The following is a 16,481-nucleotide window of genomic DNA, read 5'->3' as shown; positions in this document are numbered from 1 at the left end:
ACCATGTGATTTCACTTTCTCCGTTAGCTTACCATGGGGAACCTTACCAAACACCTTACTAAAGTCCATGTATATGACATCAACAGCCCTTCCTGCATCTATCAACTTGGTCACTTCCTCAAAGAACTCTATAAAGTTAGTAAGGCATGATCTCCCCCGCACAAACACGTTGCCTACCACTCTGAGCCCATTCTTTTCCAAATATAAATAGATTTTATCCCTCAGTATCTTCTCCAGCAACTTTCCCACCATTGACGTCAGGTTCACTAGTTTGTAGTTACCTGGAATATCCCTACTACCTTTCTTATACAGGGGGACAACATGAGCAACCCTCCAGTCCTCACCTGTGTTTCAGGATTCCAGAAAGATATCTGTCAGGGGTCCAGCCATTTCCTCTTTCGCCTCCCTCAGCAACCTGGGATAGATCCCATCCAGTCCTGGGGATTTGTCCACCTTAATAACCTCTAGTCTATCCAACACATCTTCCCTACTTATGTCAACATGATCCAGAGTAATCAAACTTCTATCTCTAATCTCAATATTCATCATGTCCCTCTCCTCAGTGAACACTAATACAAAGTAATCATTCAGAATCTCACCCATTTTCTGATTCAACACACAGCCTTCCTTCCTTACCCTTTAGTGGACCAATCCTTTCTCTAGTTAGCCACTTATATAAGAATAAAAGGATTTGGGATTCTCCTTAATTCTATTCGTTAAAGCTATTTCATCACCCTTTTAGCCCACTTGATTCCTCATTTAAGACTGGTCCTACTCTCCCGATGTCCTCCAGGGACGGTTCTGTTCTTAGCTTATGTACGCTTCCTTTTTCACCTTGGCTAGTCGTACGATTTCTCCTGTCATCCACGGTTCATGAATCTTGCCTTTCCTATCCTTTGCTTTCAACAGGACATGCCTATCCTGCACTATCTTTAACCTATCTTTGAAAGCCTCCCACATCTCAAATGTGGACTTCCCTTCAAATAGCTGTGTCCAATCCATATTTCCCAGCTCCTGCCTAATTTTGATATAATTGGCTTTGGCCCAGTTTAGTACTCTTCCCTTAGGACCACTGTCATCTTTGTCTACAATTATTCTAAAACTTACAGAATTGTGGTCACTGTTCCCAAAGAAGCCCCCCATCATGTTCATTCCCCAATACCAGGTTCAATATGGCCCCTTCCTTCATTGGTCTATTGACATACTGCTCTGGAAAACTCTCCTGGATGCTTCTTACAAACTGTGCCCCATTCAGACCTCTGACACTAAGTGTATCCCAGTCAGTGTTGGGAAAATTAAAATCTCCCATCACCACAACCGTGTTGCCTCTGCAGCTTTCCATAATCTGTTTACCTATTTGTTGTTCTCCTCACGCTTACTGTTGGGAGGTAGCCAACAATGTAACTGCACCCTTTTTATTTGTCAGCTCCACCCATTATGCCTCATTACTCAAGCCCTCCATAGTGTCCTCCTTTAGCACAGCCTGACTAGCAATGCAACTCCTCCCCCCTTTTACTTCCCTCCCTATCCTGTCTGATGCGTCTATATCTTAGAACATTTAGTTGCCAATCATGCCCTTCCTTCAACCAAGTCTCTGTGATTGCAATAATGTCATATTGCCAGGCACCAATTCAGGTCCTAAGTTCATCTGTCTTACCCACTATACTCCTTGCATTAAAATATATGCACTTAAGGCCACCAGTTCTTTCACGTTCATCTGCGCTCTGCCTTCTCTTCCGCTTATAAATGTTAACTTCAAGATTCTTAGTCTCCAGTTTCCACCTCACTGTCTACTTGCCTTTCTTCTGGTTCCTAGCCCCATGCCACATAGTTTAAAACCTCCCCAACACCAGTAGCAGACTGTGACATCTGCCATGTCCATCTTGTTCTCAGAGGTTTCTTTGATGCTAGGCAGAGGGAGAGAGCCCATTGGTTCTCATAGCTGTGCCCGTTGTATCTAGGGGCTGGGTATGTTTTGCTCCTGCCACGTTTGTAAGTTAGCAGCTTTCATGTGGCCCACATGCTTGTTCAGGACAAATTCTTCTATGTGAACTTTGTACATCACAGGACCTAACTTAATGATGACATACCTCTTATCCATGACTTTGAGACCGAACTTCATCCCCTGAAGTAAACTGCCTCTTTTGTTTCATGGAGTCTTGTGTCTGGCAGTGGTATTCTTGATGTCATTTCACCCTCCCCTGCCAAGGTCCGGGAAGATCAGATTTAACTGTGGATTTTTATCCCCATTAGCAACGCTGCTGGAGCTGTCTAAAGGATGGCCTTAAACAAATAGGAACCAGAACAGTTTGCTATGGAGTGAAGGTATAGGCAAATGACCCATCGGGCTTCACAATCGTCACGACTAGTGCTGCCCATTCTGCAAACTGTAATGATTTCATGATCCCTTCACTTTTTAGCCTCCTTATTTCTGCCTCTACTTTTGCACATGAGGCAAATGGCACTGGGTGAGCTTTGCAGAATCGTGGAATTGCTTCTTGGTCAACATGCACAGTTGCCTTGGCCCTTTTGATAGTGGAGAAAGTGAGGACTGCAGATGCTGGAGATCAGAGCTGAAAATGTGTTGCTGGAAAAGCGCAGCAGGTCAGGCAGCATCCAAGGAACAAGAGAATCGACGTTTCGGGCATAAGCCCTTCTTTTCACCCCTTTTGATAGTGCTTAGACTTTCCTGAACAATTTCTAAGTATTTCGTTAAGACTTCACTCAGGCAGTCATTTTCTAATCAAAAAATGTTGAGCCGAACAAGTTGAATCTTTCTCAACAAGTTCCACTCCATCGAGCTTGGGCCTGAACCTTTTACAACAATCAGTGGTAACAGAACCTTAAGAAACTAGAACCAAAGTTGTATTATTAATGTGTAGGGGTACCCAAGTATTGGTTCTTAGCATGGCCAAGGTATTAAACAAACGTAAAGATTGAGGTCCAAACTGGTTCAGCAGTCACTGATACAACCAAGCTGGAATCAACCTCCATTAGCATCCACAGTAATTTGCTTTTATCCATTAGAACTGGGTCATCACTTAACCAGATGTTTATTTTGATTGGTTCTGGTTTGGATATTGCTAATCAATTTAACTGTTCCAAATGAGGTGTAAGTGATCTTTTTCTGGGTGTGCACTCTCCTGGATACCGGCTTCTCAGTTGTCTTACTCAATTCAGGTCTAGTGGGATTCTTTTGCTGTCTCAAGACTGTATACCGGCAGCGACTACAATGGCCTGCCAGTCCAGATCTTCATGAAATGCTTAACCATCTGCCTTAGGTTTGGTTTTGTTTCGGGTTTGATGTGGGCTGACCTAAAGACTCTCTGTTCAGCATATGTCCTGAGTGAGGCAATACAATTGCCTTCACATAAGTGGTGTTCCCTTAGTTCCAGTGAAACTGTCTGTCCTTTCCAGTCTGACAGTTAGACATGCCATTGTTCTGCCATTCTCACATTCTGATCTTTTAATCCTAACTGTTAAACATACTTTCTCCCCGCACTCCAACATCAACCCCTGCCACTATTGCATAAATGTTGTCTCCCCTACACTTCACTTCAACTCTGATGAAGAAACATCTCAACTCAAAATATTACTTGGGTTTTCTCTCCATGGAAGCCACAATGTGGAGGAACAGGTGTTGGACTGGGGTAGACAAAGTTAAATATTACACAACACCAGGTTATAATCCAACAGGTTTATTTGGAAGCTCTAGCTTTCGAAGTACTGCTCCTTCATGAAGGATGAGAAAAGAGTAGTGCTCCCAAATAAACCTTTAGACAAGATTACTTGTGGTGTGAAAACAGGCCCTTCAGCCCAACAAGTCCACACCAACCCACCGAAGTGCAACCCACCCAAACCCATTTCCCTACACCTAACACTGGGCAATTTAGCATGGCCAACTCATCTAACCTACACATTTTTGGACTGTGGGAGGAAACCCGCACAGACACAGGGAGAACGTGCAAACTCCAAACATTTGCCTGAGGTGGGAATTGAACCCAGGTCTCTGGCGGTGTGAGGCAGCAGTGCTAGCCACTGTGCCACTGTGCCGCTTGTTGGACTATAACCTAGCGTTGTGTGGTTTTTAACTTTCTCTCCATGGACGCTTCTTGACCTGTTGTGATCTCCAGCATTTTTTATTTTCCCGAGCTTGGCAAGGGTGCCCTCTTCCATCGGAATACTCTAACTCATAAGCTCCACTTGCCGCATTTTCTAATTTCAAAGCCATTTGTAGTGCCAGTTTGTGGTGCCTGTGCTTCAGCTAACAGACATCATTAATTCTACATCCCAAATAGTCTCTCAGTATGTCACTTCAGATTAAAACAAAATCAATGCCTCTGTCTGTCATCTTAACCTTGTCAAAACTCCTGATACGGATTCTCCTCATTCTTGAACTGGCAAGTAAAACTGATAGCGTCTCAATTAGAGGAGCCTTGGGATCATAATATTCCTAAGCTAAGTCCATCAACTCTTGAAAGGTTTTAGCATCTGATGCCTCAGGGAAAGGTAGTATCTTAACAACCAAAAATGCTGCAGGTCCACAAGCTGTTAGAATTACTCCTTGCTTTTCATCTGCCCCAATGTCATTTGCCCAGAAAAAAGCATTCTTTGCATATGCCAGGCCCAGATTTCGACGGTAGGATCGAACAAGTCAAACATCTTAAATCGTGGCATGATGCCAGAAATGCTTACTCCAATTAAAAGTGAAACCCTTCAGGGACACATTTTTTCTCTTGCTGACAGTGAAACAACTCCTCAAAAACTGATATCCCATCACCAAGTCACCCTTTATTTACATATGCATAGTGCATTACACTGACCTAGCTCGCCCAGAGCCAGTTCCTGGAGTGAGCAGAACACCTGACACTTCAGTTTACAGAACAACCTCAGTTATCCAAATAACAATTATCAGAATTTCAGATTATCTGAACAAGATCTCAAGGTCCTGTAAAAATGTTACATCAAAGAGGTGTTACCAACACTGGTGCGACAATTGTGTCTTTTGTTTACAATGATTAAAATTGAATTCAGATTACCTGCATTGAAGAGCATGTGAAAACACTGGCAAAAACAAAGAAACAGAAGCACTTCAAGCAACAGTGACTGGATATTTTTTATGTAAGGGTTAGTTACACAGCTCTTTGCAAAAGTAAGTGCTTTATCCCCATCATTTTACCGGGCCGTTCATGAAAAAATGGCAGAGAAAGTAAATGCATGAGCGAGGTGGTGCTTCTGTCTTTCTATCGTGACGCTAAGTTCAGTGGAAACTGACAAATGCTCTTGTGATTTTAGAAGCTGTTCGGGACCTTGTTCAATGCTGGGACTTCTATATTTTTGTGATCGTGAGGATTTAGTCCTTCTCAGTTTAACCAGACTTGTGCAATTTGCAAAAATTAATTCGTTTAAATAGCAGACTCATCAAAATGATAGATTTAAACAAACTTTCCGGTAGGTCACAGCGTTAGTTCCTCAAATCTCCTCCAGAAACACACAGAGTGCTTCAGGAATATTTGTGGATTTGGCGACCACCTCAATGAATTTTATTTACACAAAAAGTTATCTTATTTGTAAAATACCATGAATTTTTAAGCAATATCCACTGTTTGTACACATTTTATTGACTGAATGGAATAAAAACTCTGTAAACATGCTTATTTACGTTTTATGTTTAGTCTGGCTTCCTTTGTGTACGAACAGATCAGTTATCCGAACAAAATACTCCCCACTCATCTTGTTCAGATAATCGAGGTTGTTCTGTATATCTGCCAGCCAGGACTCTCTGATTGGTCCAGGTTAACAGCCCCAATCAGGGAAATCATATCAGGTCGAACTGGCTGACCTCATTCTAATCACTACACCACCCACATAGCTTCACCAGACAATTCTACAGGCATATCCTCTTAATTACTGCCGTGATGATTTCTTGAATCAAAAACACTACTCCACTTCCTTTCTTGCCTCCCCTTCTCTCCTTCTTATAGCATCTATATCCTAGAACATTGAGCTGCCAGTTCTGTCGCTCCCCCAGCCATGTTTCCATAATAGCTAGGGTATCCAAGTCCCATGTTCTCACCCATACCCCGAGTTAGTCGGCATCACCTGTCATGCCTCACGCATAGAAATAAATGCATTTTAATTCATCAGTCTTCTTTCATTCTCTACCATGTTTTTGCCTGAATTATCTATTTAACTTGTTCTCTTTAACTTCTGTACCAGTCTCACCACAGCTTAGGGATCTACTCCCCTGCCAGACTAAACCCTCACAAGTAGGTTTTGCAAATCTCCCCACTGGAAATATTATCCCCATCCAGTTAAGGTGCAACCTGTCCATCTTGTACAGATCACTTCTGCCCAGAAAAGATCTCAATCATCCAAAATTTGAATCCCTGCTCACTGCACCAGCTCCTCAGCCAAGCATTCATTTGCCTAATTCTCCTATTCCTACTCTCACTTGCACATGGCACCAGGACAGCACACTTTTAACCTCCTACCTAACTCACTATATTCACTCTGCAGGACTTCATCCCTTTTTCTACCATTATTGTTGGTACCAGTATTACAACCATGTCCAGCTGCTCATGCGCCCCTTTCAAAATTTGCTGCAACTGCTCCAAGATTTTGTTGACCCTGGCAACAGGGAGGCAATACACCATCCTGGAATCTCACTCACAGCCACTGAAGCACTTCTGTGTGTGTCCCTGACTAGACAGTCCCCTATCACAATTGCTTGCTTGAACTTTGCAATATCCTCCTTCACAGCAGAGCCAGATTAGTGCCATAGACCTGAGAGGCTATCCCACCCGCCTCCCCAAACATATCAAAACAGTATGCTTGTTTGAGAGGGGGATAGACACAGGAGACTCCCGCATTACCTGTCATCCTCTCTTAGTGTTCACCCATCTACTGAACGTGTGGTGTGATCAGCTCCCTGAACTTTTTCTTTATCACAATCTCTGCCTCCTGCATGTTCCTCAGTGCATCCTATCATCGCTCCAACCAATCCATGCGGCCTGAGGGGAGCTGCAGCCAGACACACTTCCTGCAGATATGGTTGCCAGGGATTGATCTGATCTCCCACATCTGACAGGTGCATACTAGTCCACTGACTGCCATCCCGGTTCCTTTTTTGTTACCAGTGAAGTACCACAAGTGTCAGTGCTAGATCTACAACTGTTCACAATCTATATAAATGTGGAGATCAAGTATAATATTTCCAGATTTGCTGATAATACCAAACTGGATAGTTATACAACTTATGAGGTGGATGGAAGGAAGCTTCAATGGGGCTTAGAAAGGGGAGATTGAATGTTATGTGAATAAGTCTGATGTTACTCACTTTAATAGAAAAATACAGAAAGGAAAAAAAAAATTCTTAAATGGTGAGAGGTTGGGAAATGTAGGTGTTGAAAGGAATCATGGCACAAGGAAGTTTCGTGGAATAAAGGGACCTTGGCGTGTTTGTCCACAGATCTCTGAAAGCAGAAGGGCATGTTAGTACAGTGGTAGTAGAGGCATATGGGACACTTGCCTTTATCAACTGAGGCATAGATAACAAAAGCAGGAAAGGCATGATGGAATTGTATAGTACTTTGCTCAGACCACAGCTAGAATACTGTGTGCAGTTCCAGTTGCCACGTTATAGGAAGGATGTCATTGCATTGGAGGGGATGCAGAGGAGATTAACCAGGATGTTGTATGGGATGGAACATTTAAGTTACAAAGAAAGGTTGGATAGATTTGGGCTATTTTCATTGGAACAGTGAAGATCAAGGGGCAATCTGATTATAAGGAGCATAGACAGAGTGGATAAGGAGAAGCTGTTGCCCTTAGTTGAAGATATAGACTGTAAGGAAATAGATGGTGACATCTTGCAAAATGTACAGATTACAGAGGAGGAAGTGCTGGATGTGTTGAAACAGTTAAAGGTGGATAAATCCCCAGGACCTGATCAGGTGTACCCGAAAACTCCGTGGGAAGCCAGAGAAATGATTGCTGGGCCTCTGGTTGAGATATTTGTATCGTCGATAGTCACAGGTGAGGTGCTGGAAGACTGGAGGTTGGCAAGCGTGGTGCCACTGTTTAAGAAAGGTGGTAAAGACAAGAACTATAGACCAGTGAGCCTGACGTCAGTGGTGGGCAAGTTGTTGGAGGGAATCCTGAGGGACAGGATGTACATGTATTTCGAATGGCAAGGACTGATTCAGGATAGTTAACATGGCTTTGTGCATGGGAAATCATGTCTCACAAACTTGATTGAGTTTTTTGACAAAGTAACAAAGAAGATTGATGAGTGCAGAGCAGTAGATGTGATCTATGTGGACTTCAGTAAGGCGTTCGACAAGGTTCTCCATGGAAGACTGGTTAGCAAGGTTAGATCTCACGGAATAGAGGGATACAGAACTGGCTCAAAGGTTGAAGACAGAGGGTGGTGGTGGAGGGTTGTTTTTCAGACTGGAGACCTGTGACCAGTGGAGTGCCACAAGGATCGGTGCTGGGTCCACTACATTTCGTCATTTATATAAATGATTTAGATGTGAGCTTAAGAGATATAGTGAGCAAGTTTGCAGATGACACCAAAATTGGACGTAAAAACAATGACTGCAAATGCTGGAAACCAGATTCTGGATTAGTGGTGCTGGAAGAGAACAGCAGTTCAGGCAGCATCCAAGGAGCAGTGAAATCGACGTTTCGGGCAAAAGCCCTTCATCAGGAATAAAGGCAGTGAGCCTGAAGCGTGGAGAGATAAGCTAGAGGAGAGTGGGGTGGGGAGAGAGTAGCATAGAGTGCAATAGGTGAGTGGGGGAGGGGAGGAAGATGATAGGTCAGGGAGGAGAGGGTGGAGTGGATAGGTGGAAAAGAAGATAGGCAGGTAGGAGAAGTCCAGACAAGTCATGGGGACAGTGCTGAGCTGGAAGTTTGGAACTAGGGTGAGGTGGGGGAAGGGGAAATGAGGAAACTGTTGAAGTCCATATTGATGCCCTGGGGTTGAAGTGTTCTGAGGCGGAAGATGAGGCGTTCTTCCTCCAGGCATCTGGTGGTGAGGGCGCGGCGGTGAAGGAGGCCTAGGACCTCCATGTTCTCAGCAGAGTGAGAGGGGGAGTTGAAACGTTGGGCCACGGGGCGGTGTGGTTGATTGGTGCGGGTGTACCGGAGATGTTCCCCAAAGCACTCTGCTCGGAGGCGGCCAGTCTTCCCAAGTAGAGGAGACCGTATCGGGAGCAACAGATAATATAAATGATCTTAGTGGATGTGTGCAGGTAAAGCTTTGATGGATGTGGAAGGCTCCTTCAGGACCTTGGATAGAGGTGAGGGAGGAGGTGCGGGCGCAGGTTTTACAGTTCCTGCGGTGGCAGGGGAAAGTGCCTGGATGGGAGGGTGGGTTGTAGGGGGCCGTGGACCTGACCAGGTAGTCACGGAGGGAACGGTCTTTGTGGAAGGCGGAAAGGGTGGGGAGGGAAATATATCCCTGGTGGTGGGGTCTGTTTGGAGGTGGCGGAAATGTCGGTGGATGATTTGGTTTACGCGAAGCACCAGGGGCATTCTGTCCTTGTTATGGTTGGAGAGGTGAGGTCTGAGGGCGGAGGTGTGGGATGTGGACGAGATGCGTTGGAGGGCATCTTTAACCACATGGGAAGGGAAATTGCGGTCTCTAAAGAAGGAGGCCATCTGGTGTGTTCTGTGGTGGAACTGGTCATCCTGGGAGCAAATACGGAGGAGGCGGAGGAATTGGGAATACGGAATGGCATTTTTGCAAGAGGTTGGGTGGGAAGAGGTGTAATCCAGGTCGCTGTAGGAGTCGGTGGGTTTATAAACAATGTCAGTGTCAAGTCGGTTGTCATTAATGGAGATGGAGAGGTCCAGGAGGGGAGGGAGGTGTCAGAGATGGTCCAGGTAAATTTAAGGTCAGGGTGGAATATGTTGGTGAAGTTGATGAATTGCTCAACCTCCTCGCGGGAGCACAAGGTGGCGCCAATGCAGTCATCAATGTAGCGGAGGAAGAGGTGTGGAGTGGTGCCAGGGTAATTACGGAAGATTAACTGTTCTATGTAGCCAACAAAGAGACAGACATAGCTGGGGCCCATACGGGTGCCCATGGCTACCCCTTTGGTCTGGAGGAAGTGGGAGGATTCAAAGGAGAATTTGTTAAGGGTGAGGACCGATTTGGCCAAACGAATGAGACTGTTGGTGGAATGGTACTGTTAGGGACGTCTGGAGAGGAAAAAACGGAGGGCTTGGAGGCTCTGGTCATGGCGGATGGAGGTGTAGAGGGATTGGATATCCATGGTGAAGATAAGGTGTTGGGGGCCGGGGAAACAGAAGTCTTGGAGAAGATGGAGGGCGTGGGTGGTGTCTCAAACTTATGTGGGGAGTTCCTGGACTAGGGGGAATAGGACAGTGTCGAGGTAGGTGGAGATGAGTTCAGTGGGGCAGGAGCATGCTGAGACAATGGGTCGGCCAGGGTGGTCAGGCTTGTGGATCTTAGGAAGGAGGTAGAACCGGGCAGTGCGGGCTTCCCGGACTATGAGGTTGGAAGCTGTGGGTGGGAGATCTCCTGAGGTGATGAGGTTCTGTATGGTCTGGGAGATGATGCTTTGGTGATGGGGGGTGGGGTCGAGGGGGCAGTAAGAAGAGGTGTCCTCGAGTTGGCGTTTGGCTTCAGCGGTGTAGAGGTCAGTGCGCCAGACTACCACTGCACCCCCTTTATCCGCTGGCTTAATGGTGAGATTGGGAATGGAGCAGAGGGATTGGAGGGCTGCGTGTTGTGAGGGTGAGAGGTTGGAGTGGGGGAGGGGGGTAGACAGACTGAGGCGGTTAATGTCCCAGCGGCAGTTGGAAATGAAGAGGTCAAGGGCAGGTAATAGGCCAGCGCGGGGTGTGCAGGTGGATGCAGTGTGTTGGACGTGAGCGAAGGGGTCCTCGGAAGGTGGGCGGGAATCCTGATTGTGAAAGTAAGCTCGGAGGCGGAGGCGATGGAAGAATTGTACAACGTCACGGAGTATATTAAATTCATTGATGCGTGGACGGAGGGGGATGAAGGCAAGTCCTCAGTGAGGGGAGGTCTGGGGGGATGGTGAAAACTCAGCACGGCTGGGGGCTGGGATCTGGTGTGGTTGTGGAGCTGGGAGTGGGGGTGGAACCTGTAACTGGAGTGGGTGTGGTGGTGAGGGGAATGGGGGTGGAATCATGAGCAGGGGTAGTGTTCCCTTCGGGGTTCTAGAGGGTGGGGATAGTGACAGTGGGGTCTAAGGCCTCCTTTTGTTCCTATGATCTTGTGAATTTGTTGAAGATGCACAATCATAGAACATAGAACATAGAAGGATACAGCGCAGTACAGGCCCTTCGGCCCTTGATGTTGCGCCGACCGAATCCTACCTAACCTATACTAGCCCAATAACTTCCAAATGCCTATCCAATGCCCGCTTAAATGACCATAAAGGAGAGTTCACCACTGATACGGGCAGGGCATTCCATGAACTCACAACCCGCTGTGTGAAGAATCTACCCCTAACATCTGTCCTATACCTACCACCCCTTAATTTAAAGCTATGTCCCCTAGTAACACCTGACTCCATTAGCGGTAAAAGGTTCTTAGTATCTACCCTATCTAAACCCCTAATCATCTTATACACTTCTATCAGATCTCCCCTAAACCTTCTCTTCTCCAATGAGAACAGCCCCAAGTGCCTCAGCCTTTCCTCATAAGATTTTCCTACCATTCCAGGCAACATCCTGGTAAACCTCCTCTGCACTCGTTCTAAAGCTTCCACATCCTTCCTATAGTATGGCGACCAAAACTGCACACAATACTCCAGATGAGGCCTCACCAGAGTCTTATACAACTGCAACATGACCTCAGGACTCCGGAACTCAATTCCTCTGCCAATAAAGCCCAGTACACCATATGCCTTCCTCACAGCACTATTTACCTGGGTGGCAACTTTCAGAGATCTGTGTACATAGACACCAAGATCCCTCTGCTCATCCACACTACCAAGTAGCCTACCATTAGCCCAGTAATCCATCATCTTGTTATTCCTACCAAAGTGAACGACTTCGCACTTAGCTACATTGAATTCCATTTGCCACATTTCTGCCCAGCTCTGCAACTTATCTATATCCCGCTGTAACCTACCACTTCCTTCCTCACTATCCACAACTCCACCGACTTTTGTGTCATCCGCAAACTTGCTTACCCAGCTTTCAAGTCCTTCCTCTAGATCATTTATAAAGATAACAAAAAGCAATGGTCCCAAAACAGATCCTTGTGGTACACCGCTAGTAACTGCGCTCCAAGATGAACATAATCCATCAACTACTACCCTCTGTCTCCTTCCAGCCAGCCAATTCCTAATCCAAACCTCTAATGTATCCTCAATGCCATACCTCCGAAGTTTTAGCATTAGCCTACCATGGGGAACCTTATCGAACGCCTTACTAAAATCCATATACACAACATCTACAGCTTTACCCTCATCCACTTCCTTAGTCACCTTCTCAAAGAACTCAATAAGGTTTGTGAGGCACGACCTGCCCTTCACAAAACCATGCTGGCTATCCCTGATCACGTTATTCCTACCCAGATGTTCATAAATCTTATCCCTTACCATTCTCTCTAAGACTTTGCCCACCACTGAAGTCAGACTCACTGGCCTATAGTTACTAGGGCTATCCCTACTCCCTTTCTTGAACAATGGGACCACATTCGCTATCCTCCAGTCCTCTGGTACTATTCCTGTTGACAACGACGACATAAAAATCCAGGCCAATGGCTCTGCTATCTCCTCCCTAGCTTCCCATAGGATCCTGGGGTAAATGCCATCAGGCCCAGGAGACTTATCTATATTCATCCTTTCCAATATTCCCAAAACCTCTTCCCTGCATATTTCCAGGGCATCCATTCTAATTATTTGTGATTCCATATTCACATCAGCAACAGTGTCCTGTTCCTGAGTGAATACTGATGAAAAGTACTGATTTAATGTCTCTCCAATCTCCTCTGCCTCCACACACAACTTCCCACTACTATCCTTGACTGGACCGATACCTACCCTAGTCATCCTTTTATTCTTGACATACCTATAGAAAGCCTTTGGGTTTTCCCTAATCCTACCAGCTAAAGACTTTTCATGTCCCCTTCTCGCTTCTCTTAGCTCCCTCTTTAGCTCCTTCCTGGCTACCTTATAACTCTCAATCGCCCCTACTGAACCTTCACGCCTCATCTTTACATATGCCGCCTTCTTCCCTTTCAAAAGGGACTCCAATTCCTTACTAAACCTAAATCCTTTATATGGACTACCATGTGAAATTGCCAGCATATCTGAGAAGAACAGACCACAATGGTCATCACTGAATTCTCATTGCAGTCCTATTGCTGGTAGAGAAATGGCCAGATCTGTAATCTGTAAAGCTCCTCATTTGAGTTGGTGATTTATATCCAACTCCCCTCCCCTTCCTGTGGTTAGCAATCTTATCCTGCAAATGGACAAAGAGGATTGAATGTGATGGCATTCGTGTTTTACGAGCATTCATGGCCATATCAGATCCTGGGCCTTCCACAGCAACTAATCACGGACACAGTTTCCAGGAAATATTAAAACAGTGATCAGTACACATCTTCCACCTGATGCTGAGGCTTGCAGACAATTGCCCTATGATACATCTGTGCAGTTAGAATGAGTGATACCCATATGAACGTGAATTTACAGGGAGAAGATGATGCCACTTAGACTTTCAGAAATTGTTTATCTTTTACTTGCATTGGATTCAAGTATCTGTGCAAGCAACTGGAACTGATCTGCCATTCAAGTTTCTCCTGCACATACAATTCTAATGGAAAAGCCCCATGTTATCATCCCTGGGTTGAGGACCTTTCTTCTTTCTTGGATGGTCTACAGCATAATCTACAGCAAGGTTTCATTCATCTTGAGGCCAGTATTTGTGCTCTGAATGGGGATGGCTAACGTAGGCTTCAGCAATGCTGCCGAGCTGTATCGAGTGAGGACCTATCCATATGGCCTTTAAAACCTCACCCAGTGGGGTGAGAACTTCCTGGCTACCTGATCCATATGACTTATTGTTCAACTTGCGCAATAATTTGCATGCATGTGTAATGAACTAAAAAGCAGTTTATCCTGTGAGGAAATGCACTCAAGACAATGCTGGAAGTGACAATTACGAACATACCTGACACAATATTTAACTTAAAAATCTCAACCAGGATTATTGTCCCAAGTCCAAGAAAGACTAATATTGGACATAAAACACGGTTATTTATTTCTCCACAGATAAACGTGCATATGAAATGTTGTTTCCAGAAGTTTCTACTTTTTTGTTATAAACCATTTTAAAATTTGCAACAATCCAATATATTCTTGATCCATTTTATGTGGTGCTAAACAACAAACATTTATGCCTGTCATAGTGTGAGTACGAACTCACAAACTGAAGAGGATAACAATTAGCATGCTCTACTTTTCCAGGAAAGCTAAGTTTCCATTGGCAGCATCTGTTTTCAGGCTATAAAGCCTTCCTGGAACAATTACATAAACCTTAGCTCTGTTTCAGGAATGATTTGATGCCTGGCTGTTACATATGTATAAATTAACTGTTATTTAACAATTTCACAATAAAATTACTTACATAGAAATAGTCAATGGGCTCATGAATGCGTGTGAAGAGCTGTCTAATCCACAGTATCTTTCCAGCTACAGGAGGCATGTTTCTTGCAAGTGGTGGGTCCTCTTTATGAAGTTGATAGTGCTGGAAACAGAAGTAGAAACTAAATTAACTGGAAAAATACTGGCTAATTCAACAAAAAAGGATATGTTTTGCATATTGTATCAGTAAAGATCAAGTACAAGAAGGTCGGTATAGTTGTTTTGTCAGATTTTCTTGGTCAGATCTTCTACATTTTAGATTCTTTAGATAAGCAATAGTCGACACGAGTAATCAAATAGATTAAATACAGTTGGATTTTAAAAGAGAACTAAACTTCTGTAGAACCTTATATTATGTTTACAAATCATGCAAACAGCTCTGATTTGACAGGAAAAATAGGAAAAACACTGACACTTCCTTAATGTACTTAGAGAATGTCGGGCATCACTGATAAGATCGGAATTAAATGCAAGTGAAAATTCCATGAAAAAGTGGTTATGAAAAGTTCTGAAATGTTGTAGTCTCTTAATGCAGACAGATTCACAATTCTGAAAAATGTGTTGCTGGAAAAGCGCAGCAAGTCAAGCAGCATCCAAGGAGCAGGAGAATCGACGCTTCGGGCATAAGCCTTTCTTCAGGAATGATGAAGGTGTGCCAAGCAGGATAAGATAAAAGGTAGGAAGGAGGGACTTGGGGGAGGGGTGTTAGGAATGCGATGGTGAAAGGAGGTTAAGGTGAAGGTGATAGGCCGGAGAGGGGGTGGGGGCGGAGAGGTCGGGAAGAAGATTGCAGGTCAAGAAGGCGGTGCTGAGTCCGAGGATTGGGACTGAGATAAGGTGGGGGGAGGGGGGGGAATGAGGAAGCTGGGGAAATCTGCATTCATCCCTTGTGGTTGGAGGGTTCCTAGGTGGAAGATGAGGCACTCTTCCTCCAGGGGTCGTGTTGCCATGGTCTGGTGATGGAGGAGGCCGAGGACCTGCATGTCTTTGGCGGTTTGGGAGGGGGAGTTAAAGTGTTCCGCCACGGGGCAGTTGGGTTGGTTGGTGCGGGCGTCCCAGAGGTGTTCTCTGAAACGTTCCGTAAGTAGGCAGCCTGTCTCCCCAGTGTAGAGGAGGCCACATCGGGTGCAGGTGAATTTGTGACAGATATGGAAGGATTCCTTGGGGCCTTGGAGGGAAGTGAGGGGGAAGGTGTGGGCACAAATTTTGCATTTCTTGGGGTTGCAGAGGAAGGTGCCGGGAGTGGAGGTTGAGTTGGTGGGGGGTGTGGACCTGACGAGGGACTCACGGAGGGAGTGGTCTTTCCAGAATGCTGATACAGGAGTGGAGAGAAATACATCCTTGGTGGTGGGGTCTGTTTGGAGGTGGCAGAAATGACGGAGGATGATACGATGTATCTGGAGGTTGGTGGGGTGGTAGGTGAGGACCAATGGAGTTCTGTCCTGGTGGCAATTGGAGGGGCGGGGTTCAAGGGCAGAGGAGTGAGAAGTGGAGGAGATGCGGTGGAGAGCATCATCAACCACGTCTGAGGGGAAATTGCGATATTTGAAGAAGGAGGTCATCTGGGTTGTTTGGTATTGCAATTGGTCCTCCTGGGAGCAGATGTGGCGGAGGTGAAGGAAATGGGAGTATGGGATGACGTTTTTACAGGGGGCAGGGTGGGAGGAGGTGTAATCTAGGTAGCTGTGGGAGTCAGTCGGTTTATAGTAAATGTATCGCATTCCCAATGCCCCCCCCCCAAGTCTCTCCTCTCTGCCTTTTCTCTTAGCCTGCTTGGTACACCTTCCTCATTCCTGAACAAGGGCTTATGTCCGAAACGTC

At 45.4% G+C, this 16,481-nt stretch overlaps 1 protein-coding gene across 1 annotated transcript in view; it reads right to left on the bottom strand.

Moving 5' to 3' along the window:
- LOC132834281 (dynein axonemal heavy chain 8-like) overlaps positions 1-16,481 on the bottom strand; it is a 1,170,382-nt gene that overhangs the window by 860,236 nt on the left and 293,665 nt on the right. The window contains exon 15 of the mRNA XM_060853001.1: positions 14,644-14,763. Coding sequence (XP_060708984.1) covers positions 14,644-14,763 — 120 coding nt within the window. The remainder of the gene's footprint in view (positions 1-14,643; positions 14,764-16,481) is intronic.

The sequence above is a fragment of the Hemiscyllium ocellatum genome, chromosome 3, assembly GCF_020745735.1.
Source record: "Hemiscyllium ocellatum isolate sHemOce1 chromosome 3, sHemOce1.pat.X.cur, whole genome shotgun sequence".
Classification (NCBI taxonomy): Eukaryota; Metazoa; Chordata; class Chondrichthyes; order Orectolobiformes; family Hemiscylliidae; genus Hemiscyllium; species Hemiscyllium ocellatum.
This window is presented reverse-complemented; position numbering and strand designations above follow the sequence as displayed.